The sequence below is a fragment of the Rhamphochromis sp. 'chilingali' genome (assembly GCF_963969265.1).
Source record: "Rhamphochromis sp. 'chilingali' genome assembly, chromosome: 8".
NCBI lineage: Eukaryota > Metazoa > Chordata > Actinopteri > Cichliformes > Cichlidae > Rhamphochromis > Rhamphochromis sp. 'chilingali'.
This window is the reverse complement of record NC_137935.1, coordinates 20,244,949-20,269,677: the sequence shown is the minus strand read 5'-3', so window position 1 is coordinate 20,269,677 and position 24,729 is coordinate 20,244,949. Positions and strand designations below refer to the sequence as shown.

At 42.2% G+C, this 24,729-nt stretch overlaps 3 protein-coding genes across 3 annotated transcripts; 2 read left to right on the top strand and 1 right to left on the bottom strand.

Moving 5' to 3' along the window:
* Nucleotides 1–734: 734 nt before the first annotated feature.
* slc46a1 (solute carrier family 46 member 1) lies at nucleotides 735–6,366 on the top strand. The gene is made up of 6 exons (XM_080889410.1): nucleotides 735–1,252; nucleotides 2,751–3,142; nucleotides 3,240–3,718; nucleotides 4,633–4,716; nucleotides 4,940–5,096; nucleotides 5,195–6,366. Exons 1-6 carry the CDS (start codon nucleotides 944–946, stop codon nucleotides 5,247–5,249), a joined length of 1,476 nt encoding a protein of 491 aa, XP_080745536.1. The 5' UTR covers nucleotides 735–943; the 3' UTR covers nucleotides 5,250–6,366.
* Nucleotides 6,367–6,965: 599 nt separating this feature from the next.
* On the bottom strand, nucleotides 6,966–16,172 carry sarm1 (sterile alpha and TIR motif containing 1). Its single transcript, XM_080889409.1, has 9 exons — nucleotides 16,004–16,172; nucleotides 14,996–15,580; nucleotides 11,760–12,378; nucleotides 10,063–10,275; nucleotides 9,484–9,575; nucleotides 9,078–9,404; nucleotides 8,788–8,977; nucleotides 7,973–8,094; nucleotides 6,966–7,711 (listed from the first exon to the last, which is right to left on the bottom strand). Exons 2-9 carry the CDS (start codon nucleotides 15,457–15,459, stop codon nucleotides 7,603–7,605), a joined length of 2,136 nt encoding a protein of 711 aa, XP_080745535.1. The 5' UTR covers nucleotides 15,460–15,580; nucleotides 16,004–16,172; the 3' UTR covers nucleotides 6,966–7,602.
* Nucleotides 16,173–19,195: 3,023 nt separating this feature from the next.
* On the top strand, nucleotides 19,196–24,554 carry vtna (vitronectin a). The gene is made up of 8 exons (XM_080889311.1): nucleotides 19,196–19,333; nucleotides 19,900–20,019; nucleotides 20,112–20,504; nucleotides 20,618–20,757; nucleotides 21,551–21,707; nucleotides 21,796–21,948; nucleotides 22,031–22,519; nucleotides 24,285–24,554. Exons 1-8 carry the CDS (start codon nucleotides 19,276–19,278, stop codon nucleotides 24,404–24,406), a joined length of 1,632 nt encoding a protein of 543 aa, XP_080745437.1. The 5' UTR covers nucleotides 19,196–19,275; the 3' UTR covers nucleotides 24,407–24,554.
* Nucleotides 24,555–24,729: the final 175 nt, after the last annotated feature.

The window sequence follows — 24,729 nt, the reverse complement described above, 5'->3', positions numbered from 1 at the left end:
TTTGCAAACTTCAAAAAGCAAATGGCCTCGATCTTGGTTCCACTTTCCTCTTACCCGTGACTTCAGTGGAAATTTCAAATTCAGGATCTGACACAGACTGATTCATGTCCTACACAGTTCTTACAAGTTCATAGAAATTTCTGTTCAATTAGAACCAAGTATTTGAGTTGATGATTGTAATTTTTATACAATGTTGTAATTTGTTTTTCAACAATTTTTTGATTAATGTTTTGTTTCCTTTACAATATTATACTTTAATGTATAATATTGTAAAGGAAACAAAACATCAATCAAAAAATTGCTCTCTTTTTTATTCGGGCTACTTACATTTATTTTGGGCTACCAAAAACTGAAGAGTCCCTGCCCGAAGGGCTACCAGGGATTTTGAAATTTTGAGAGCCCTGAGATATATTTATTTTTTTAATTACTTTTGTTTCAGCAACATTAAATTTAAAAACTGTACTTTTGAGTTAAAATATATATTTATAATTTTAATAAATGACAAATTAAAAAGGCATGAATATTTTTTTGTATCGAAAAAATATCGAACCGTGACACCAAAGTATCGAACCGAAACGTGAATTTTGTGTATCGTTGCACCCCTACTAAATATGAGAGCTGTGTTTGTTATGGGGGGGGGGGGGTAAATTAATTATTTAAAGAAATAGTTCGTTAATTCATTTTGGCACTCGTGACCCACCGCAGTTATCATTTCGGAATGTAGTTCACCTCTTCGTCCAGCAGAGGCCGCAAAGCCCGCGCTTTTACGGTTCATGTTATTGTTTCATTGATTTTGGCTGAGCTGGCAGTAAAGTTACCTTCACTCTCATTAGCGTAACCGTTGTTAGCCAGCCGCACACGCTCTCGTTTTCACTGTATACTCCGTTAACAGGCAGCTTAAACTAGTCAACACACTTAATGTTTACAGTTGAGTGGATCCAACATGGACGAGCAGGACACTGCGGCGATCCTACACGGAGATGTCCTCAGTGACACAGCGGAGGAACCACAGCTCGACGTAAACAAAGAGGAGCCTGGTGTACCGTCCACCGACGTCGTACGACCGCCTGTTACATGCTCGCTGCCGGTGTCTGTGGAGCCGGTGTTGTTCCTGTCCATGTTCTCCCTGGCCCTGCAGGCACCTCTGTCGACCCAGTACCTGTGGGACCGCATAAGCGAAGACCTCGGCTACAACGGCTCCAAGAGGTCGGAGTGCGGCAACAGCTCAGCGCCCCCCGACCCGCTTCAGAAGGTAGTCCGGTCACCCTGAAATGTACTGCTGCTGCTGTCCACGTCTTTTCTGCGTGGGAAAAGCATTTGAATTACCCTTTAATTTAAAAACCATGTATGCCGTTACAAATAAAGGCTTTTCAACGTGAGTTTAATACATTGTGAAGTATTTTTATAACAGGAAAAGCACAAAAACATCTTTCATTAATATTACGTTACATGTTTATAACCTTAAAAATTCAATGTATTTTAACCCTTTTCTTCAGGCTCTATAATGGCGGAAAACTTAAAGGGGTTGTAGACACTATAACACTGTTGATTGATTTTATTAATGAAGCCATGCATAAAACAATATGCCCACCCCCAATAGGTTTAGACTAGTCCCAAGTAGCACCACAGCTTACAAGCACTAACGAAGTAACCTGACAAAGACCACGGAGAAATGTGTGATTTAGTCCACAGAAGGACTGTGGTACCCTGTTTACCCTCATTTTTTTTGCTACTTGGAATATTTATGCAGGCTTTAAAAAAACATTTATACTTAATATCTTGTATATAAAAAAGCTGAAAAACTTCTCACTTAATTTATTATATTTATTTAATTTCGCTGCACACCATGGGTCAGGGAAACACGGCATTTCAATCCTGTGTATACCCGGGACATATTGCAGAATGGACAATAAATCTGACTTTGACTCTCATCTCATATCATGACTCACTAATCCAATATTCTGTTGAACAGCCAGCAAACCTGCAGCATTATTTATTATTCATCACAAGTGAGACACAAAGTAATGCTAACATGCTAGATTTACAGTTAAACTAACTGGTTCAGTAGGAGAGGCCATCCCACTTTGTTGATTTCTTCAGGTTACATAGTTACCCTTAACAAACAACAAAATGAAAACACTTATTGAAGAAACTGCATGCAAAGCAGTCCTAAAAAATAAGCCATTCCTGTATCATATTTTTTTTACCTGTTCTAACAAGTAAAGCACGCTCATATAGTTATAAGCATCACCAAAAGGGCCATTTTTTATCACGCAAGCCCTTTAAAGATATGCAAGACCTCCTGTCAAGTGCTTACAATTTGGAGAAAACAAAAGCAATGCACAAACTAATACACACATAAAGACATGCAGATGTGTTTTAAAGGCTTTTTTTTTCTAAGTAAATTGATCATCAGCACCTGAATGGCTGCATGTGTAGTCATTTAAGGAAAAAAGGAGTCGTAAGCCTTGAACCTACAAGCAGTTCAACAATGAGGAACAGCAGTCACATGCTGAAAATGGGAAAAAGGAATACAATCTACACGCTCTGCTAAAAAAGGTGAAGCAAAACTAGTGTTTGGGCAGATCAGACGCAATGATGTATGGGTCTAATTACGCTGGTGCACAGACAGAGTTACACCTGGGATGCAGCTAAGAAACAAAAAGTAGAAACACAGCATCTATTAAAAAATCTTCTCCACCTCTTCGCTGATCACTGAGATTGATTGTTGTTAAATGTGTCTTTTTCAGGAGGTGGAAACCTTGACAGCACACTGGAACCTGTACATCAGTCTGGGGGGCTTTTCTGTCGGGCTCTTGGTTGTGCCTCTCCTGGGCTCTTGGAGTGACCTCGCTGGTCGCAGACGAGTCCTCATCCTCCCTAACCTTGGCCTGGCCCTGCAGACGATCGTGTACCTTGTGGTGATGTATCTCAAGCTGCCCGTGGTCTACTTTCTAGTGGGACGGCTGCTTAGCGGCCTGTCGGGTGATTTTAATGCCGTCCTGGCAGGCTGCTTTGCCTATGTGGCAGATATCAGTGACAGGCGCTCTCGCACCTTCAGGGTGGCAATCCTAGAGGCGTGTCTGGGCCTGTCAGGGATGCTAGCCAGCATCATTGGAGGACAGTGGCGGCGGGCTCAAGGGTAAGGAATGTGTGTTAAAAGGTTTGTTCACACTGCTCTAATATATATCTAAATCAACCATATAAGCTTTACCTCTCTATTTCTGTGCTTTGTTTAGTTACATCAACCCGTTCTGGCTCGTGCTGGCCACCAACTTGGTGTCAGCTCTGTATGCCTTCCTCTTTGTCCGTGAGTCTGTGGTGCCAGACCCGAGTGCTAAGCTCCTCACTACTCGACACCATAAAGCTGTCTGGCACCTCTACTCATCAGGAGGCAGCAGCAGTGAGGCTGGAGGACAATTTCACAGATGCAAGCTGTGGCTTTACACGCTGTGCTTCTTTCTGGTGGTGACTGTTCACTTTGGCTCCAGAGAACTGTACGTGTTGTACGAGCTGAGCTCGCCTCTGTGCTGGGGCCCAGACTTTATTGGCTACGGATCAGCAGCTCACCACCTGGGCTACCTGAGCAGTCTGGCGGGGATAAAGATCATGCAGCGCTGCATGGAGGACTCCTGGGTGGCTCTTGTGGGTCTTGCCTCCAACCTTGTTGGTCTGGTGGTCTTTTCTGTGGCTAACAGCACTCAGCTCATGTTTACAGGTGAGAGGTGTCGGAGCACATTCATAACCTCCAGATGGTTTATAAACCGATTGTAAAAAGTCAATCTGAATGTACTATGTGAGGAAAAATGTGAGGTAGGATAAATTAAGTGAAGATGACTTTTACTATTGTAGTACTTTACCATGATTAGGTGTTTTCTCTCTTCTATTATGTGTAATGGAATGCGGCCTCTGCCCAAGAAAAAGTTTTGTCTGTGTTAAGACTTACAATATATATTGGTGTCAATTTAATTTGGAGTTAAATGTCACTGCAGCATGGTGGCACAGTGGTTAGCACTGTTGCTTCACAGCAAGAAGTTCAACTTGGCTACCTGGCCGGGGGCTTTCTGTGTGGAGTTTGCAGTTTGCATGTTCTCCCCGTGTCTGTATGGGTACTCTCCGGTGCTCTGGCTTCCTCCCACAGTCCAAAGACATGCAGTTGGGTTAATTGGTGAATCTAAATTGCCCATAGGTGTGAATGGCTGTCTATCTCCCTATCTTAGGCTGGGAACCTGTCCAGGGTGCACCCTGCATGTCGCCCTATGTTAGTTGGGATAAGCTCCAGCCTCCCTTTAGACCTTTTCAAGGATAAGTGAATGGATGAATGTCTGCTTGTTACTTTGATTATCTTCCTGTATTTGTGCTTTTCAAATCCTTTTACCCCATGTTATTGTTATTTTTAAAGCAAATTTTAAACATAATGACACGTCAGTGAACAAAAGGCCACTGATTGTAGCCTTGTACTCAGGGTTGTCAGCCCTGAGTACAAGGCTACAATAAACTGTCTCTGATTGTAACCTCTAGAAATAATTAACACAGTTTATTCACCCGCTCTGGATTATTTCATGGATATTAAACAATTACACGCATATAAACATAAAAATCTGTTTTGGTTTTGGTTTTTTTTCTCCCCAGGTTATGGTCTGTGTTTGCTCTTCATGACATCGACACCTGTGCTGAGGTCCAAGCTGTCCAAGTTGGTGGAACCGTCAGAGCAGGGTCAGCCCGTGATCGTGTACAAGTGTTACACATTTAAAACCAAAGTTGTGCGGATTGTGTGAGAGAGAGAGCTCAGTGTGTCAGCTGTGCAGTGGTGGAGCCAGTGAACTAATTAGATCAGCAGCACAGTTGAAGCACATGTTCCCTTGTCACGCGGGACAGCTTGTGCTCTGCAGGTTGTATGTGTAATTGTGTTACTGGGTGTGTGTGTGCTTTTTCTTAGGTGCCCTGTTTGCATCTGTTGCCTGTGTGGAGAGCTTGTGTTATCTGGTGGGCAGTGGCGTTTTCAACTCCCTCTACCCAGCAACCCTGCACTTCATGAAGGGATTCCCTTTCCTCTTTGCTGCTATCATCCTCTTCATCCCAGCTGGAATAATAGGGTGAGTCTGTTCATGCCTGTGTGACTGGCTTTAGTCTTATGGGCTGTAAACAACCAGACAAATGTCATTACTGACCATCTTCATGTCTGTATTTCTAGGACTCTGCAGTGTTTGGAACAAAGGAGAGACCAGAGAGATGCCACAGTGTCCTGACCTGCAGAGAGGTGGAGGGCAGGATCACAAAAGAGAGTGCAGGTTCATCCTGGTGTTAGTCTGAAAGGTGAGCAGAGGCATCCGTTGTGTCTGCAGTTTTATTCGCTCACCCAGGGATGGGATATTTCCATCTTGTTACACCAGAAAGAATAAGTAAGCGATGAAGAAACGACATCCTGACTGACAGTTCTGCCAAACCCAAAAATGTGTCTTTATAATTAAAATTTGATGTAATTTTTTAATATCATGAGCTATTGTAGAGCACCGGAGATCATGACACTGCAGTGTCGTCACAGATTCTATGTAACGCGTCAACAAAAACAAAGAAGTTATTTTGTAAATTGCTGCTTTCTGATTTTGTCCAAGTGCTCACTAATACAAATATCTGATCAGCTGATCACATGGCGGTACCTCGTGCATAATAAGTGGAACCTTGAAGCGGATGTGCTACAGCAGCAGAAGACCACACACACTCCTGTTAACTAACTCCTGTTAGTTAAAACCGTGAATGTATGTAATTGTTGTATATCTCCAGGTGTCACTGATTTAAGCCATATGTAGAATCAATCAGGAATGTTTTCCATTGTATGAATGTTAATCATTTTTATCTAAATGACTGCTTCTGCATTACACGCTGATCTGTGAAGTAATGCAGAAGCCGTGCACACAGTGTCACGTCCTAGTTGCACAATGAAGGAACAGGAGCTGTCGAATCAGCTTTAAATGCACAAAGGGAAGTTACTTGGCTGAGTGAAGTTTCCACTGACCTACCATTAACTGATTAGCAAGATTCGCGTGATCATGTGACCAAAGCCATCCTTAGAAAACATACAGTGTGCTACAACTGTCTGAGAAACCTGTCTGTTCTTCTATAATTTCCAATATTTAGCAATCTGAATACATTTTAGAGTACATTTTTTAAGTGATAAAATAAGTGATGTTTGTGTTTTAACTTTTAACATTTTATGTTTTTTCTAAAATTACAAAATGCAATTAAATTATGGTTTTGCACTTCCAGTTCTGTCAACAGAGTGATCTGTTATAATATAAAGTGTGATAATTTAATGATTTCAAACCCCAAAAATCTTGTTAATCGAGTTACACAATTTTATTTAATAAACTTGATTAACACATCTGGATGACTGCTTTTGTTGGTTTTTACAGGTGTACATTTATGCTTCATGAATACAGGACAGGTGTGTCAGATTGCTGTGTTTAATTATTTATTTATTTTCTGAACAAGGATACACTTTGGGGCAGTACAGTGGTGTGGTGGTTAGCACTGTTGCCTCACAGCAAGATTGTCCTGGGTTTGAATCCACCGGCTGTTTGGGGCCTCTCTGTTCTCCAATGTCTGTGGGGATTCCCTCCGGTACTATAGCTTCCTCCCACAGTCCAAAGGCACGCATGGGGTTAGGTTAATGGGTCATTCTAAACTGGCTGTAGGTATGATCATCTGTCTCTGTGTGTCAGACCTGTGATAGCCTGGCCACCTGTCCAGGGTGTACCTCTCACCCTGTGACAGCTGGGTGAAACAGCCCACCCACTCCCAAAACCCTGACTGGATAAGCAGAAGATGGATGGATGATACATTTTCAGTTCAAAAGCAGACATATAACTATTGGACAGACTGTGGTGAAGTAAGTCTTATGTCAGCAGTAATAATGGATTACACAGTGTGGTAATTCACAATTACACCGTAAAACAGAACAGATATTGAGGTACTTTTTACCCACTTTTATTACAGAACAGTATGTTTAACGCTACATGGAGTTATTCCCGCTACACATATTTCACTTGTTTATGGTTAAATTTGGGGCTTACACAGTAGTCACTCATCCTAAACAAATCATCAAGTCTGCCGAGGAAGATTTCTTCTATCACAACACAAACATGAAAACGGGAGAAATGTTGGTAAAGTCAGAGACCTGCTTTGGTCCATTTGATGTACACAGGTTAAAAAAAACGACGACTGCATATAGAGGAGCTTTGATGAACACTGATGTGTTAGCAGTGATAATGTTGCTGGGTGTCCATGTCAGCTGGTCTATCACAGTTATTTTCCTGAGATACAGAAGGCGCTTACTGTACCTGATTACACATATACAGCACTGACTAACATTAAAGGCTTAGAGTTTTTATATACAATCCCCTTATCAGTTCTATTTATTGTTAATAATTAAGTGTGTGCATATCAGGTATTCCGGTCAGCAAGTAATCTAAACATCCGGATTCATTTCACATGCATTAGGTCAGAGCAGGGAAAGCTGCCAGACTATTCACTGTAGGTTATGTGGAATTTTGGCATCATGGATAGTTATTATAGCTGAAATCGGACTGTGTTTATCTCAGTTTATTTCTTCTGCTCTTTGGAGCCGTCTGAGCGGTCGACTTGGTCTTGGGGTCCTTTCAGAAAGCGCAGGATCTTCTCGATCGTAGCCTCCTGATATTCGTGGGACCACCTATGTGAAGAGACGTCAGCAGGCATTAGATGATGTCGATTCAGAGAAAACAGTTCCCTCTAATTGGAATTTTTACACATCTGCACTAAAGTGACTGAAATATTAATGAGAGAAATATGAGTGCTATTGGGAGATTGTAATAAATGCAGTATAAATGGAACAAACAGCTGTGGTTTAGACCTGGTGGGAAAACAGTTTCCCCGCACATCACAACAGGACTGTGTCCACTGTCCAATCGGAGCACAGTATGCAGGGACTCACTTGATGCCGTTGAAGTTGAGAATGGCTCTCATGTCTTCTGGCAGGGACATGGGGTCAGGCCATGCAAAGTTATCTGTGACAGGAACTATGTTCTTCTTACCAGCCAGGGCCGTGACGATCTCCTGCAAGATGAAACAAATGAATTGGAGATAATCTATCTGAATTTCACTCCCCAATGGCAGCAGCTTCCCTCATAAGGGTAAAACTGCCTACCACAACACAAACACTGCTCAGGAACAGTGTGAGCAACACGGCAAAGAGCCCGACACAAGAATCATGCGTTCTCATAATAACATACATCCTAACCATGTTATTATGAACCTCTATGTACGCTTGGTTAACCTCTAACCAAGGATAGGATGTCCTAGAGCAAGTCCAACCCCACAAATCACAGGGAGCAGACACCACAGGACCCCTCCAAGGGTCCCATGTCCTGTTGAATCAGAGGTATTTAATGGCATAATATTAGGCAGAGTGGGATTTCCGTTAATTCAGTTTTTAGTCATGATATTTTATTAAAACCCGCCATCATGAATTTAAGTGGGTGTAAATGGAACTATAAACCTATTCATGAGTTTTAAGAGAGTTGTGTTCCACTGAAAATACAAAAACACTCCAAAAATGACTCCACAGAACAAACTTTAAATGCAAGCTCACAAATCTGATCTGATGTAATCCAATTGCCTCATGAACAGAACTACTGTGGAACATCTCGAGAAGAGTTCGAGGTGCAGTGATCTGACATTTTTCAGCAGAAATTAGACATAATTAGCCCTGACATTTCAACCATCGTGTGCAGGAAATGGAAAACTGACCTTATGCACCCAGTCCTTCATGGCTGTGTCTCCCATACACTTGTCGAGTGCACTGGCAGACAGGACCAGGATGAAGTTACGTGCTCTCTGCACACTCTGAATGAGTTTGTCCTCAAATTTACCAGCCTCCAGCTTCTCCACATCTATGAAGACGCTGTATCCTCGAACCTGCAGGTGCACCTTCAATAGGCTGGGAGCAAAACAAGATGAGCAGGATTTAATTTTAACCTTATCTGATCTCACTCTTCATCCTAAATGACCTTCTGCACAAAATCTTCTCCAGTTCTAACCTGGCCAGCTGTGAGCCCGTGGTTCGTCTGTAGCTGATGAAGACGTCAGGCCCTGAAGGCTGTGCATCGGTGTGGCTCAGTTTTAAGGGCCCGCGGCTGGCAGACAGTATCTTTGCTCTGTGGACGCCGTTCTCAATGTGGCAGTCGTGCTGGAGCTGCTTATCGGTCAGGCTCTGGATGTTGTGACGGTCCACGCCTGACTGGACTAGGCCGTAGGTGTACTGACGAAAACGGGGGTCCACCTCGCTTAACCAGTCGGCCATGTTGTTGGGGTCACATGTGGAGTAATTGGCGTAAGTCTTCAGCACACGCAAGTCTCTCAAAAACCTGGATGATCAGACAAATTAGAGGGTTTGTTTTTTTTCAAGACAAATAAACGCGGGTTCAAATATTATTCACCACTTGCCTCTTGCGAGTAAGGTTGGTAGTCATGCTCAAATCACAGCTCAAATCTTCATCTGTGATGTTCAGAAGAAGGTCTCCATCCACCTGGAGTTCCTACGTAATAACATCACCAAACACATCAGGCCAGTTTAGTCTGATTTTATTTATAAAGCATGTTTACAACAACAAAGTCGGCCAGCACACTGTACGTGAAAATGAGGGTTACACAACATAATAAAAGATACACCACACGCACACACCATTGCCCACACACCTCAATAAGTATATCTGAAGAATCACAAATATACTAGAGGCAATAAAGTACCTAAATACCTACAATTTTCACTCTAGGATAAAAGCCAAGAAATGAAAATGAGTTTTAAGCCTTACTTTAAAAATGTACAAGGTGGGGGGCAGTCTAATTGGCAGTCCAATGATATTCTTCGGTGCAAAAGGCAAAACTGACCCTAAAAACGTTCTCTCCACTAAACCACTCCTAAGACCCAAACCACATCCATGTCAGTTCAGCTGTTAAACTGAGCTGTGAGATGAACGTGTGGATAGATATTTCATCTTTCTGTAGGAATAATGTGTCGCTCACCTGAAAACGATCACAGCAAGCGCTGAAGCCGATCTGCTGCAGCCACGTCTGCACCTCACAGGTTTTCCAGTTGGGCACGCTTGACAGGATTCGTTTCGGTACTTCCTCTCCCATCATGCTCAGCGCCCGCTTAGCGAGGGCACAGACTGTGGCATTGCTGGAGTACATGACGATTCTTTTGAGGCTCTGCACAGCACCAATCTCTTGAAATATCTGAAAAGGAAGGAGAAATTGGGGATCAGCCACAATATATTTCAATTTTAAGTGAAATAGCCACCTGCCACAACAACAAGGCTTAAAAGAATCAGTCAACGCTAAAACATACATCTCTTCATAAAATAAAGGCAAATAATTAACGTGAGAATTTTCTCAAATTTTACTTTCCAATTAAGGTGAGGTTGTTTTGAACTGTTATCCAACTTATACCTGTCGACTCATGCTAAATACAAGGAGTCATGCTAAATAAAGCTCAGTTATTCAGCTTTTCTTAAGTACTGCTAAATGGTGATTTCAATCAGTAATGTTTCTTAACAACATTAAAATTGCATAAGACCCTGAAGCACACTGAATTTGTTTGCAGGTTTTGCCTCTGTAGGAGGAAGATGAGGCTACTCTTGTCCAGGCTGAACTGAAGAAGCAGCAGAGCCCTTCTTGTGGAAAAACCTAAACTGCTTTCTCTGCTTTTTCAGGCACACTTCCTGCAGATCTTTGTTCTGTTTTATGAGGTCTGTCTTCTCTCTGAAAAGTTCTTCATGCTGCACTTACACCTTCTTACACCTTCTCTCCAGTTCTTCTAAGGTTTCCTGTTTTTGTTCACGTTTTTCTCGCAGTTCTTTGTTTTCCTCTTCCACGTCCTTTTTTGTTCTTCTTTTTTTAATGGATTGTTTGTAAGGCCTCATGTCTCTGCTGTAGTTCTTGAAGTAAAGACTTCATGTCTTTCTGAGATTTGTCCTCCTCAAACATTACACGCAAATCTTCATTGTTTTTCTCCGATACTTGAAGCTTGCACACGATTTGTTGGTATACTGCTTCCTTTTGTTCCTTCTCGTTCAGCAATGGTGCATTTCTTCTCAGTGCTTTGTCTATCTTTCTCTGTGGCTTGGAGCTTGGATTGCATCTCTTCATGTGCTGCTTCCATAAAAGCTCCTTCTGCTCCTTCTCTCTTAAAAGTTGTGTGTTTCTTCTCAGAACTTCGTCGAACATCACTTGCAGGCCTTCATTTTTTCTCCATGTCTTGGAACTTGCATTTTCTCTGCTCTTCATTTTCTTTCAACATTTCTGTAATTTGTTGCATTTTTCCTCTTTCATTTGTTTAATCCTGATCTTCAGGTCTTGTTTCTTCTTGCATAAATGTTCTAAAGCTTTTCTGAGGGCTATAAATACACCCAGGTGAGCAGTGCTGGGATCTTCCCTTTGGCTTGAGTGGTGCTGTGTCTGAGACATTTTGGGACCTTGATACAATAACTCTGTAGAGGATTTAGATGTTAGTAATATTTGTTAAGTAATGTTTTAATGAATATGTTGAATTGTTAATTTATTTTATTAATTTATAATCAGTTTTGATTCAAATATCTATAAAATCCATGCACTTCATTAATCTAAAAAATAAATACTATGTGTCAGCCACTGGAAGTATTATTTATTATTTTATGCATCTGATGTCTTTCCAACTCATTAAATAAGAGAGACAGTTTTACCTTTGTGTTGCGCTGACGGGACTTGATGCTGGCCTCAACACACAGGTAAAAGGCTGCAATGCACTTTCCCTCCACTCTCGTGCCATCCAGTAACGGCAAAAGTTGCTGCAGGTCAGATGCGGTCCTTCCCTGCATGCTGTCTGCACTGTCCAGTAAACTGCGGGCAAAGTCCTCTGGATCCAGAGATGCGATGAATGGCTCCACTAGCTCCAAGGTCCCTGATTTCACCACCTCTTTCTCAATTTCTCTGTTTGCAGCTAACACAGTTACAGCCAAACAGGCATAGAAACGAATGAGTTCATCCTCTTTGGAAAAGGCCAGTGGGAAGAGCCACTCAGCTGCCCGTTTCTCGATCATCCAGCGCTGGCAGCAGTGGCCTCCATACATCGCACAGTTAGCCAGTGCCACGGCACAGTGACGCAGAACAGTGGGGTCCGTACCTCGGCACCAGAAGAGGAGGGTGTCCAGGGCGCCGTTGGTGATGAGGTGGATAGACGTCTCCTCGGTGTGTTTGAACATGTGCTCGAGGATGCCCGAGACGCTCCGAGCCAGCTGAGCATCTTCCTGCTGACGAGTCAGGTTGAGGATGACCCCCAGACCTATGCGAGCCACGTAATCCCTGTAGACAAATTTGGAAGATGGTAACAAACACTAAATACAGACTTCATACGGTCTGGGAGACTGAGTGACAGCACTTCAGCAGCCAAGAAATTGAAGTTCATACCCACCATCCCACATTCTTTATCACTAATTAACAGAAAAATTGATCAGAGTTTATTTACACAGCTAACACCCATATTTGACAACTGTTAGAATTTATATTATGGCATGAACCAATCGGTTAACTAAAGAGAAACGACAGTCTCTCATTGTTTAAAGAACTGAATGTCAGCCAGTCTGAAAAATTGCTAAAATTTTGAATGTGTCCCAAAGTACAGTCGCAAAAACCATCAAGCACTACAACGAAACTGGCTCACATGAAGGAAAGGAAGGACAAGAGTCACCTCTGCTGCTGAGGATAAATTCATCATCATCGCCAGCCTCAAAAAGTTAACAGCACCTCAGATTAGAGTCCAGGTAAATTCCAGACAGAGTTCCAGTAGCAGACACATCTCTACATCAACTGTTCCGCCAGAAATCAGGCCTTTTCGATCAAATAGCTGCTAAGAAACCACTACTAAGGAAAGCAACAAGCAGAAGAGATTTGTTTGAGGCAAGAAACACAATGAATGGACAATAGACCAGGGGAAATCTGTGCTTTGATATGATGAGTCCAAATTTTGAGATTTTTGGTTCCACCTGCCATGTCTCTGTGCGGCACAGAAAAGGTGAACAGATGGTTTCTACATGCGTGGTTCAAACCATGGAGCAAGGAGGAGGAGGTGTGATGGCGTGGGGGTGCTTTGCTGGTGACACTGTTGGGGATTCGAACCAGCATGGCTTCCACAGCATCCTGTAGTGACATGCCATTCAATCCAGTTTGCATTTAGTTGGACCAATGACCTCAAACACACCTCCAAGCTGTGTAAGGGCTATTTGACCAAGAAGGAGAGTGATGGCCTGGCCTCCACAGTCACCTGACCTAAACCCAATCGAGATGGTTTGGGATGAGATGGACTAGCAAAAGGGATGAGACAGAAGGCAAAAGTGCCAACAAATCCTCCGCATCTCTGGGAACTCCTTCACAACTGTTGGAAAATCATTTCAGGTGACTACCTCATGAAGCTCATCAATAGAGTGCCAAGAGTGTGCAAAGCAGTAATCAAAGCAAAGGGTGGCTATTTTGAAGAATCTAGACTATAAAGCATGATTTCAGTTATTTTACACTTTTTTGTTTACTACATAATTCCATATGTGTTCATTCATTCATTGTTTTGATTCCTTCAGTGAGAATCTACAATGTAAATAGTCATGAAAACAAAGAAAAAACAATAAAATGAGAAGTTGTGTCCAAACTTTTGACTGGTAGTGTACGTCAGTGTGAATTCAGTCTATTATAGCTTTTGACGTCTGTTTAAGTAAAATTTGTTGTTTCAAACTGCAACATTACATGTTATTTCTGTGACAGGTGTACATAAGAAACGCTGCATGGTTTTAAAAGTATTCAGCAGACAGATCTCAGTACATGCAGGTAGAAGGGAATCACTTACAACTTGGTTAATGCAACTAAAAGTGTGCCCTGGGGTTCAGTTGAAAGAACCCTTTCACTGTAATGATGATAACAAGGTGGATGGACTGCTCTGCACATACTCTGACCCAGCCTCTCCTTCAGCTGCAATCAGCTGCTAGTACATTACAGCACAACATGTTTGAAATCCTGACGACACCGAACTGATGATCTTCTCAAATGCAAACTCAAAACCACTGAACCGTATCACTGCAGTCCTGGGCTGTGAATCAGTATCTCAGTATAAGTGCTTAAGAATTATAATAGATGACTCACTCTCTTTTACACCTCACTTTCAGCAGCTGTCTGTATATTGAGGCAACAAAGAGACTTGTTGCTCCCTCGTCATATCAGAGTTGTTATATGCATTTGTATAATGCCTGCAAGGAAGTTCCTTCAACTAAAACTTCATACGATTCCAGGTGAATATAACTGATCAGTTACTTCAGGCTGTAGAAACAGAGCAGAGGTGTCTGGCACAGCTTCATCTACTTTCGAACTGCATGGAGACGCTCCAGCAACACTTGTACTATAAAAATGAACTTTATCGCTTGACTGACGCGTTTCGGCTTGTAGTCTTCATCTGGATCTGGAGAGTAATCATCTGGATCGTGGATGCCAAGCAGTAAAGTTGTTCTTTATGCTACAAGTGTTGAGCTTCACCTTCTTCATGCTGCAAATATTTGACCACCCCTGTGTTCTGGCCCCAGACGCTGACGTTTAAATTGATGACTTGGAAATGTACTACACTTATTTTGTGTATTTTTGCTGAGCACTCATTTCTGAAACTGTACTGCTGCCAGTCTTGGCCAGCTTGCTTGTGGAAAGGAGAGTAATAATCTCAAGAGTCACATTAACCCCACTAAATAAAGGTTCAGTAAATAAAGATCACATTTTATAATCATTTACTAAGTGATTACTAGAATACTCAGACAAATATGGAGACACACAAACACAAATACTGCACTACCCGCAGCAGTGTTTAAACTTTATGTCTAAGTACAAAAACAGACTGCAATGTAGTACAGTCTACTGCGGTCCTGCACCGCATCACACCGTTACACCATACCTGTTCTCTGAGATCAGTATCTGCTCCAGCAGTTTTGCAGACTCGTAAGTTATCTCCACAGCAGGCGACTGCTGGAGCTGAAGCAGCAGCTCCAGGCCTCCATGCAGCCGGATCCTGTTGCAGATCTCCTCGGCCACTTGACGACCCACGGTAGGTAAAACCCAGGCCTCCTCCACCAGCTGGAAGATCTCCGCGATAGCTCTGCGGGTCTCATCTGAATTCGATGTTTCCCTGGATGACTTCAGCCTACTGATGGCGGAGCGCAGGGCGGGAAGTGACGTGTCCAAAACCGCCTGGACGTCGGCATTGATCCCCGGAGAGATGGCCCTGGGGTCGCATGCGGAGCCGCTCCTCCCTCTCTGCAGCCGGCTGACGTAATCCGGGACTGTGAGCCGGTCAGAGCTGAACATGATGTAGAAATGTCGGTAGAGCCTCCACAAGAAGAGCGTCAGGGAGAAAAGCATCTACCGGCACAAACAATGTGATCGATCTGGATGCGCACTGCTAGAAGCAGCACTGCTGTGTTCACTTAAGGCCTGTGATCCGTGTTCAGCCTACTGGCCGCCCTGTAAACAAAGCCAACTCCTGCAGAAAAAGCAAGGCCTCGGTTATTAATCAAAAGTGACACCTTTCACCAAATCGCACATCACCTCTCTCTGGGTGGCATACGCGCCAGTAAGCCATTAAAGACGTCTGAGCAGATCTTGAGCAGATCAGCGGGTATTTACGCTTCACAGTTGCTGCTTTGTCTCTCTCAGTAGATGTGTTAGTGGGCACAATTTGTAGAAGTGTCCTTAAAGCGCACAAGACCTCGAACCGAAACGCTGGGAGGCACGGCCTGCTCGTTTTGCTAAGAAGAATAACAATAAACTATTGTTGTCTGTATTCTCGCTCGCATTCATTCACTGAGGCTTGGCTAACAAAGGAGACTTTTAGTTCTCATAGTTTCCCTTCCAACGCATCCAGCGCGCTGCCGCGGATTGTTTTCTCCAAAAATATCAAAAGTACCCTGCGGAAGTTCCTCGCCTGACATCCTTTGGTCAGCATCCGCAGGCTGCCTGCATCTTCAAGGCTTCGCACCGCCCACCGGCGCCGGATATGTTATCAGTGATGTACAGTGAAAGAAGCAGCACCGCTCCTCATCATCTCTCAACTCCCTGCATCACAGCCGGTCAGAGCATGCGTATAGTGGCAAGGGCGTTTGTAAACACTGCAGGCCCTCTGTAGATATAGAGGGCCAGGAGTGGCGAAATGAATGAATTAAATACGCCATTAAATAATTAATTAAATATGTCGATAATTAATTGAAATTTGAAGTAATTAATTAAAGAAATATTTAAATAATTAATAAAATGCCCATTCATTTCATTTAAAACATTAAATACATACTTTTTATTTATTTCAAATTTTATTTAATTAATGACACATTAATTAACAATTGCTTAATTGTATATTTGATTAATTAATTTTTGACAAATTTGATGAATTATTTATTTATTTCTTATTTTAATTAATTATTGAACCATTTAATTAATTACTTAATGATGTATTTATTTAATTCATTTTGGCAGTCCTGACCCTGTGGCTGTCTTGATGAATTCGTTTTACCTGTCAGCCTCACCCATCAAACTCAGGGGGCGGGGTTAACGCTGTTCAAGTCAAAGCCATTGCTTTGGCCTGGTGGCCATTCTTTTGGGCATTTCTCCACACCAACAACCAGCATATGGAAACTAACTAAACTGTACTTTGAAATACCCTGTTTTTGTCTCACCAAATGCACTGTTATTTATTTTTTTTAGCCGAGAATGTAGTGGTTTAATCTTCAGATATCTGGTCGGTTTGTCATGATAGAGCCTATTTGCAAAAGTTCTTCGATGATTTCGGAGATGTCTGCCCAGCCCAGACTCACAGCAAAGCATGTGATAGACCTGTTCCCCTCATAAGCGCTTGAGCTGTTATACCACCGACAAAGCTCAGGTCCTGGTACACAACTGTCATAACCCAGAGTTTCCTAGCTGACATGAAAGTGTTGGCATCAAACTAACCTAACGGTCATCTATGAATCCAATTCACAGGTCATATCAATATTCTTTTACAGAAAATTATCCTCATTACTATCAACTATTCCAGAGACTCGAAAATCTAAAGCATAAAGAATATAAAAATATACCAGTCTGAGACCACACTGTTGTAAAAGAGATGAAGGCTTCAATTTGTCGCAGATCAGATTCATGATGTGTGTTCTGTGGTATCTGCATTTCCATCAGCGTAAGACTTGTTAATTAAGACTGCTAATTAGCAGCAGATTAGAATCAAGTATAATAACATTTATAGGCTACGTTTAATAAATCACCAAATTAATACCTGCATGCTCCCGTGACAATGCCAGGCACCATGCTAATTTACAACACATTCCTCCATCATTCCCCCGTTTAAAACACTTAAATCGTGCTGTAAATAAAAGACTGAGTGAAAACGTGGCGCTTCCAGATGACTTTAAAAAGAAATGATCAATCGGTTTGAGTCTGTATTCTCTTAGCAGCAGACTTGCTGCTGTTTAAAGGTTTGAGAGTAAAGATTAGATATAAAAACAAACGTCAAACATAGACTCAGTCCACGTATACATTTGATATTAGGTCAGCAATTACAGTGTCTGTGTCCTGTTTTAAGATCTTATATGTAAAAGTTGTCTGACCTGCGTCGAGCCAGCCGCTCAGAGTCCGTGGTTACCATGGTTACTTGCATACGCTCCTGTGAATTAAACAGCCGGCACTGCGGTAACTAACCGGTGATATGAGTGTTTATGTCTTTCATTGCAAAAGAACCGACTGACTTGGTTAACTGATGTGTACTTGGATAAATTATAGTTTAGAAATATCACATAGATTATGGTTATGGATAACGCCCACGTGGCCACCTGTGGCCTCGGAAATTTGAATTCGTGTACACCACTATACTGAAATAAACAGCCTATTACTGAAATACACGTGCAATATAATAAACTGTGATATAAATGTGGAGGTGCTGTTAACATGTTTAGTTATAAAACACACCTCCTTGCCTTTAGTCTCATTCATGAGCATTATTAATTGTCTTCTAACATCCAGAAGTCTGTGACGTGTTTTATAGTTTCTAACAAGCTTTTGACAATTAAAGGTAATATTTCAGTTCAATTGAATTTTATTTATTTAGCACCGAATCTCAGCAACAGTATTGTAAGGTAAGGGCTACAATAATACAGAGAAACCCAAACAATCAGACAACCCCTTATGAACAAGAACTTTGGAGAAGGAAAAACTCCCTTTAAAGAGGAAGAAACCTCCGGCAGAACCAGGGTCAAGAAGGGGCAAACATCTGCCATGACCAGCTGGGGGTGAAGGGAGGAAGACAAGACAAAAGACACACTGTGAATGAGAGCCAGAGATTAATAATAGCTAATAACCAAATGCAGAGTGGTGTATAAAAGTGTTAAAATGATATGTGTATGTGGCGGAGGTGTGGTCCCGGGCGCGGCTGCAGGGGAGGAGTGGTGCAGTGGGCTCAACGGGGCGGTGCTGGAAATGCCGGTGAGAACAGCTGATGGCGATTTGGACTGATAATGGTTTCCTTCCCTTTTTATAGTGAGACGGAGAGGAGCGGAGGGAGAGGGAAATCAGCTGGGACCGACAGCTGTCAGACTGTGTTCATATCATAACCTGGGAAAACTATAAATAAATGTGGAAGCTGGTGATAAAGACCTGTGTGTGTGTGTACCTGTGTATAGTGCATTTCACAGTGTACAATAGTTGCTTACAGTGAAAATATCTCTAATTAATATATTGCTGTTCATAATTTAATGCCAAAAATTCCTATTTAGCAAGAGACCAGATTATTGATACATTTTTCATTTTTTTAAAAAGTTACAAGGAATCCTGAAAGATGCTTTTCACCATTTTTTCATCAGAAAAGGCCTTTAAAGTTATTATCAGCCAGAGTAGAATATCTGTCTTTAGAATATTTAGAGTCAATGTTGATTTCAATAATTGAAATCTGTAAAAATGACCACAAACTACTTAAAATGTACAAACATCTTTGGTCAGAGGTCAAACAGTAATCCACACACCCACCCCATTGATCTTTTCCCCCTCTCAGTCTGTGTTTATTTGTCCGAGTAGACAGAAGTCTGCAAATAAGGTTCAAGTGAATGAGGAGGTGGGGTGACTGGCACATGCTTCCAATGATAGGGAGCACACAGGCCTTCATTATTTCCTCAGTCTGTCCTCGGACACAGAGGAGGCAACATGGACCTGTGGGCTGTGCTGCTGCTCGCTCTGCTCGCCGACACTTTGGCTTCAGACGGTGAGTCTAACAAAATCTACTTTTGACTTCATAGAGTAGCTTTGTGCTCTGTTCAGGACCCTGCTTCAGATCTGATTTGGGACCTATTGCGTACAAATTTGGATGGTAAAAGTTGAATTATGTTCATTAACTGTTGTATTAAAATGTCTGACGCATAAACTTTGAGGCACTAGCAAACAATTTGCTTAACAAGTAGACATATTTATTATTGTCAGTACAGCTAATAAAAAACAATTCATTTGATTATTTTCATAATAAATTAATTATTTTGTTTCCAAAATGTTGTTAAATATGTGGAAAAATGAGTAAAGTCTTTAGAGCACTTTGTTAAATCTACAAAACTGTAATCATTTTGAATTATTACAACTGTCTTTTAATATATTGCCTAATTCACTGTAAGATTGAGTTTTTGATATCACATGAGTCTGTGCCGCTGGCATACAGTCAAAGCCTCATGGGAGCTGTAATCAAATTTACGTTTATTATCCAAAGGAGGAAATGAATTTTGTTCTGAGGTGCAAACAGCGGAGAGAGGGAATGACTGAAGCATGTTGTTTTATCTCCAGAGTCATGTTTGGACCGCTGCGAAAATGGCTTTGACGCCCGGAAGAAGTGCCAGTGTGACTCCATGTGCAAGTACTACAAAAGCTGCTGCTCTGACTTTGAATCCACCTGCAATATGATGAGTAAGAAACCTCCCTGCTCATTGGTTCATTCATTCTGTTAAGAACTCACAGGTCAAAAATGGATGTTGACATTTCTCTCACACCCCCCTCAGCTCGCGGAGACACATTTCAGTTTGCTGAAGACGATTATTACGATGGGCAATCTGAGAGCACGCCTCAGCCCACACGTCGTTCAGCACGCAACCAGCTGAGGCCTACACAACCGCCGGACTTCAATCCCAGAGCGCAAGAACGCCCCGAGACCACGCTGGAAATGACCAGACCGACCAGACTGAGAGTCTCTAACATCCCGCCGACACGTGCGACACACCCAGACACCCACACATTGGAGGACTCCATCACGACCAGCGCAGCAACCGAGGTGACCACAGTTCCTGCCACAACAGCCACCACCGTGGCCCCTGACCCAGATGCTGAGGTCTGCAGTGGCAGACCTTTTGACGCCTTCATGCAGATCAAAAATGGCTCCATCTATGCTTTCAGAGGTCAGTGAGTGAATTCATCTGTTACAAGACAACCTTTCAGGCTCTGTCATGGTCTCGCTCATGTTTGAAAGTAACAAATAAAACAGCATGATCGCTCTGGCTTTGTTTTCCAGGGGAGTACTTCTTTGAACTTTACCAGAAGGCAGTGCTCCCTGGTTATCCAAAGCTCATTAAGGATGTGTGGGGCATCAGCGGGTCCATTGATGCTGCGTTCACCCGCATCAACTGTCAGGGGAAGACCTACATCTTTAAGGTGGAACCAAAACAAATCAAATCCAATTATCTTAATAATTTTGATCACTTTAATTGTTTGCAACTCTCCAAAGAAATCAAAAGCTCTAAGAGAATAAAAATAATAATTCAACAATAGAAAAAAAAAGAAAATTCAACACAACAATAAAGTACTGTTGGGCGAGGAGCCATATTTGGTGACTTAAGTGGACATGAAAATTGGCCTCCTCGTGACTCACTGGGAGGTTGTAGAAACACATGGATTTCTCCCAGCTAATCAGCAAAGATCAGCTTATGTGACATTATTGCATCTGACCAATCATTAAAGGCCTGGAACATTTTAAACTTCCAATCAAATTCTTCCTGAATTTAGGAAATTGGCTTTTCCCCCGTACCTACTCCCACACTTGTGGTTAAAGCATTAAAACTAACAGGGGTTGGCAGGGCTGCACTCTGATATGTGTGTTATATTTATGAAAATTGACAGTGTGAAACCAGGAAAATGTTCAAAAATAAATCCTCCTTTAAATATGTATTTTATTCTTATAGTCTTTTGTAGAAAAAAAATGCTCTAAATGTGTGAGGAACCATATATGATAACTTCAGTGACTTTGCACTATAAAAAAGTAAAAAAAACTTTGAAAAAAGTTTGCTTTTTTAATGTCCTCCAATAACACTCAAATTTTCCATTTCCATGTATTTCAATGACTGCCTTATAAAGGGCAAAGCCAATATTGGAAACATTATGTCATAGTTTAGGTTTAAAAGTATTTTAAAAAGCTAATCTACTACAAATTTGATGTTTACCCATGTAGGGAAACAAGTACTGGAGGTTTGACAATGGCGTGCTGGATGATGACTATCCCCGATACATAAACGTTGGCTTTGACCGGATTCCCGATCATGTGGACGCAGCGTTTGCCCTTCCTGCCCACAGCAACCACGGAAAAGAGAAGGTCTATTTTTTCAAAGGTACAACCAGACTCTTTGGTTTGCATACATCTCCAGCTGTTCCTGTAGTACTGAACATCAGTGGCTCATCATACCATCCTTTCTGCAGGTGACCAGTATTATGTGTATGAGTTTTTGCACCAGCCGTCTCATGAGGAGTGCATCAAAATGTCTGAGAGCTCTCCGTCCACTCCCTTCAGGCGCTACACTGATGTGTACTACAACAACTATGAGCGTTTCTTCGGCGAGCTCTTCTCTGACCGTGAGTTGTGCAGTTATAGACCTATTTGTGCAGACAGGAGTCACACGTGTGTGTGGTTTAACTTATTTTTAATCTTCTGCAGTGCCTCAGCATCATAGTAAGCACCACTTTATTAACAAGGACTGGAAGGGCCTCAGGTCTCCAGTGGATGCTGCCATGGCGGGCAGAATCTACATCAGTCCTTGGAGGTCGACGCGACGCCGCTACAACAGCCAGCAAGACCAGCAGTGGGACCAGCAGTGGAACCAGCAGTGGAACCAGCAGTGGGGTCGGCGGAGACAAAATCGTTCACCCTCCTGGGGCTCCTTTGCTGAGCAGGGAATGAACATGGGGCGGGAATTTGCTGAAAGAGGGATGGAAATGGGTATGAGACTGGCAGAGAGGAGGATGGAAATGGCAGAGAGGCTGGGACAAGGCTGGGACAGACGGTGGGATCAAGACTGGGACCAGGACAGACGGAGAGATCGTTATGGCCAGAACAACAGAGGCAACTATGACTCCAGAGATGACCGATACGGCTACGACTTCCAAAGGGAGATGCCCATACAGACCGTCTACTTCTTCAAAGAAGGTAACAGATTCAGAATGGGACGCACCGTATCAAACAATGTTTCTGAAAATGTATTCAATCATTCATTTCCACTGCCTTACAACATGTGGTTAATTGGTTATTTTGTAATTCATAGTAATATAAATTAGAAAAGCAGCAAAGCATTGCATTTAAAAAGAACAGTTTAACATTTTCTTTGTTAAATTAAGCAACAGTTTGTAGATTTCAGTCCATATTGACATGATAGCATCACACAGTTGCTGCAGTTTTATCGGCTGCACATCCACCACATCCCAAAGGTTCTCCTGGAGATCTCGTGGCTGTGGTCATTTGAGTGCAGTGAACTCGTTGTTATATTTAAGGAACAAGTTTGAAATGATCTGAGCTTTGTGGCATGGTCTGCTATCCTGCTGGAACCAGCAATCAGAAGATGGGTTTGCTGTGGCCATAAAGGGATGGACATGGTCAGCATTAATACTCAGGTAGGCGGTGTTTGAGAGGCCTGAAGTAAGCAAAGACACCACCACCACCCTGAACTGCTGGGAAAAGGCAGGATGGATCCATGTTTTTTTTTACAACAAATTCTGACCCGGCTATCTGAATGTTTCAGACTAGGCAACGTTTACCCAAGCTTCTATTAGCCTCAGTTTCCTGTTTTTAGCTGGCTGAAGTGGCATCCAGTGCGGTCTTCTGCTGCAGTAGTTCATCTGCTTCAAAGGGCTGAGCGTTCAGTGATGCTCTTCTGCATACCTTGGCTGTAAAGAGTGCCTTTTTTGAGTTACTGTTGTCTTCCAATCAGCTCGAAGCACTTTGGCTATTCTCCTCTTTCCGCTGGCATTATCAAAGCATTTCACACAGAAAATGCCACTTCCACACTCCAACACTCCATCTGTTTGTGGCAGAGGGCTGCCCCTCCCTGAGCCTGGTTCTGCCAGAGGTTTCTTCCTGTTAAAATTGAGTTTTTCCTTCCCACTGTTACCAAATGCTTCCTCACTTGGGGCTGTCTAATTTTGGGGGTTTTCTGTGTTTTGCTGTAGGGTCTGTACAATTTAAAGCACCTTGAGGTGACTAACAACCATGCGACAGTCAAAAAGAACCTAAATCACCTTTCTTCACCATTCTACCCCTAACTAATGAAGTTATCAGTGAGTGTACATTAATCATTACAAAGTCAGCTAGAGCAGAAGGAAAGAGAAAAGGCATATCCCATGAGTTATTGTCTTTATTTCAAGGTTTCCTGGGAACTGTAATCAAATCAAATCTATTTTAAGGAAGATGAGGATGTTAAAGAAAAAGAATATCTCACGCTCACAGCAAAAGCAGGGCCGTTATTAACAGCAATGCTTATGAAGGCTAGTACAATAATGGTTAAATGACTAAATAACAATGATGATTTTATCATTGTTCAAATATTGTGTGTTTGGTCTTCACACTGCTGGCACATAAACTAAGAGCTGAGTCACAGCTGTAGACGGCAGACAGCTGGGGGAGGCAACAGGAACTAACTTGCTCGGCTCTCTCTCACCACACACTAGTTTCATTACATTTTAATGCTGTATATAGTTCATACAGCAAAAAACAGATGCCTAACATTGTTTCTGTTTTATACTTTACTCCAAGTGCATTTCTGTTTGTAATCTTTACGTCATATTCAGTGTCATTCTGGTTTATGTTTAACCACTACTCCACACACTATAATAATAGTATAGTATGTGTACAAAGCAGACAATATGAATACTAACTGTGACTGGTAAGCATGTGTTGAGTGAGTTTTTGTGTTTTCTAGATAAATACTACAGAGTGGATATCAGGACTAAGAGAGTTGATCCTGCTGTTCCTCCGTACCCCAGATCCATCGCCAAGTACTGGCTCGGCTGTTCGGACACCCCTGGAGCAGAGAAGAAGTAGTTTCCAGAATTTTAGTTTGTTATTTTGATCAGTGTAACCCAGTTAGCGTGTAATAGAGCTGTTGTTTTTACTGCAGTAGGCAGTGGTAGGGGTTAAAAGTGTCGAACATGCGCAGTGTAACACACAGCTAGCTGACTTCAGCAAATATTGGTGTATCGGTGAGAGTCCACATGCAGCTTAGGGCCAAAGTTCAGCTGGCTGACTTTCAGTCAGCTTTATTAAACGCAGCTAAAGTGAAAAACACATTTAACAGAGAGACCCAGAGACAGCAACGTTTATCCGTCTGAAAGCTAAACTCTGTTAATGATAATTAATCTGCAATT

What these genes read in the sequence shown, in the direction of transcription:
- vtna (XM_080889311.1), top strand. Translation starts at nt 19,276, where the DNA reads ATGGACCTGTGGGCTGTGCTGCTGCTCGCTCTGCTCGCCGACACTTTG. An exon ending in CGGCGAGCTCTTCTCTGACC is followed by an intron (nt 21,949 to 22,030) that starts GTGAGTTGTGCA and finishes AATCTTCTGCAG; the next exon opens with TGCCTCAGCATCATAGTAAG. An exon ending in CGTCTACTTCTTCAAAGAAG is followed by an intron (nt 22,520 to 24,284) that starts GTAACAGATTCA and finishes TGTGTTTTCTAG; the next exon opens with ATAAATACTACAGAGTGGAT.
- slc46a1 (XM_080889410.1), top strand. Translation starts at nt 944, where the DNA reads ATGGACGAGCAGGACACTGCGGCGATCCTACACGGAGATGTCCTCAGT. An exon ending in CCCCCGACCCGCTTCAGAAG is followed by an intron (nt 1,253 to 2,750) that starts GTAGTCCGGTCA and finishes TGTCTTTTTCAG; the next exon opens with GAGGTGGAAACCTTGACAGC. An exon ending in CACTCAGCTCATGTTTACAG is followed by an intron (nt 3,719 to 4,632) that starts GTGAGAGGTGTC and finishes TTTTCTCCCCAG; the next exon opens with GTTATGGTCTGTGTTTGCTC.
- sarm1 (XM_080889409.1), bottom strand. Translation starts at nt 15,459, where the DNA reads ATGCTTTTCTCCCTGACGCTCTTCTTGTGGAGGCTCTACCGACATTTC. An exon ending in ATACTGATCTCAGAGAACAG is followed by an intron (nt 12,379 to 14,995) that starts GTATGGTGTAAC and finishes ATTTGTCTACAG; the next exon opens with GGATTACGTGGCTCGCATAG. An exon ending in CCCGTCAGCGCAACACAAAG is followed by an intron (nt 10,276 to 11,759) that starts GTAAAACTGTCT and finishes CTTCCTTTTCAG; the next exon opens with ATATTTCAAGAGATTGGTGC.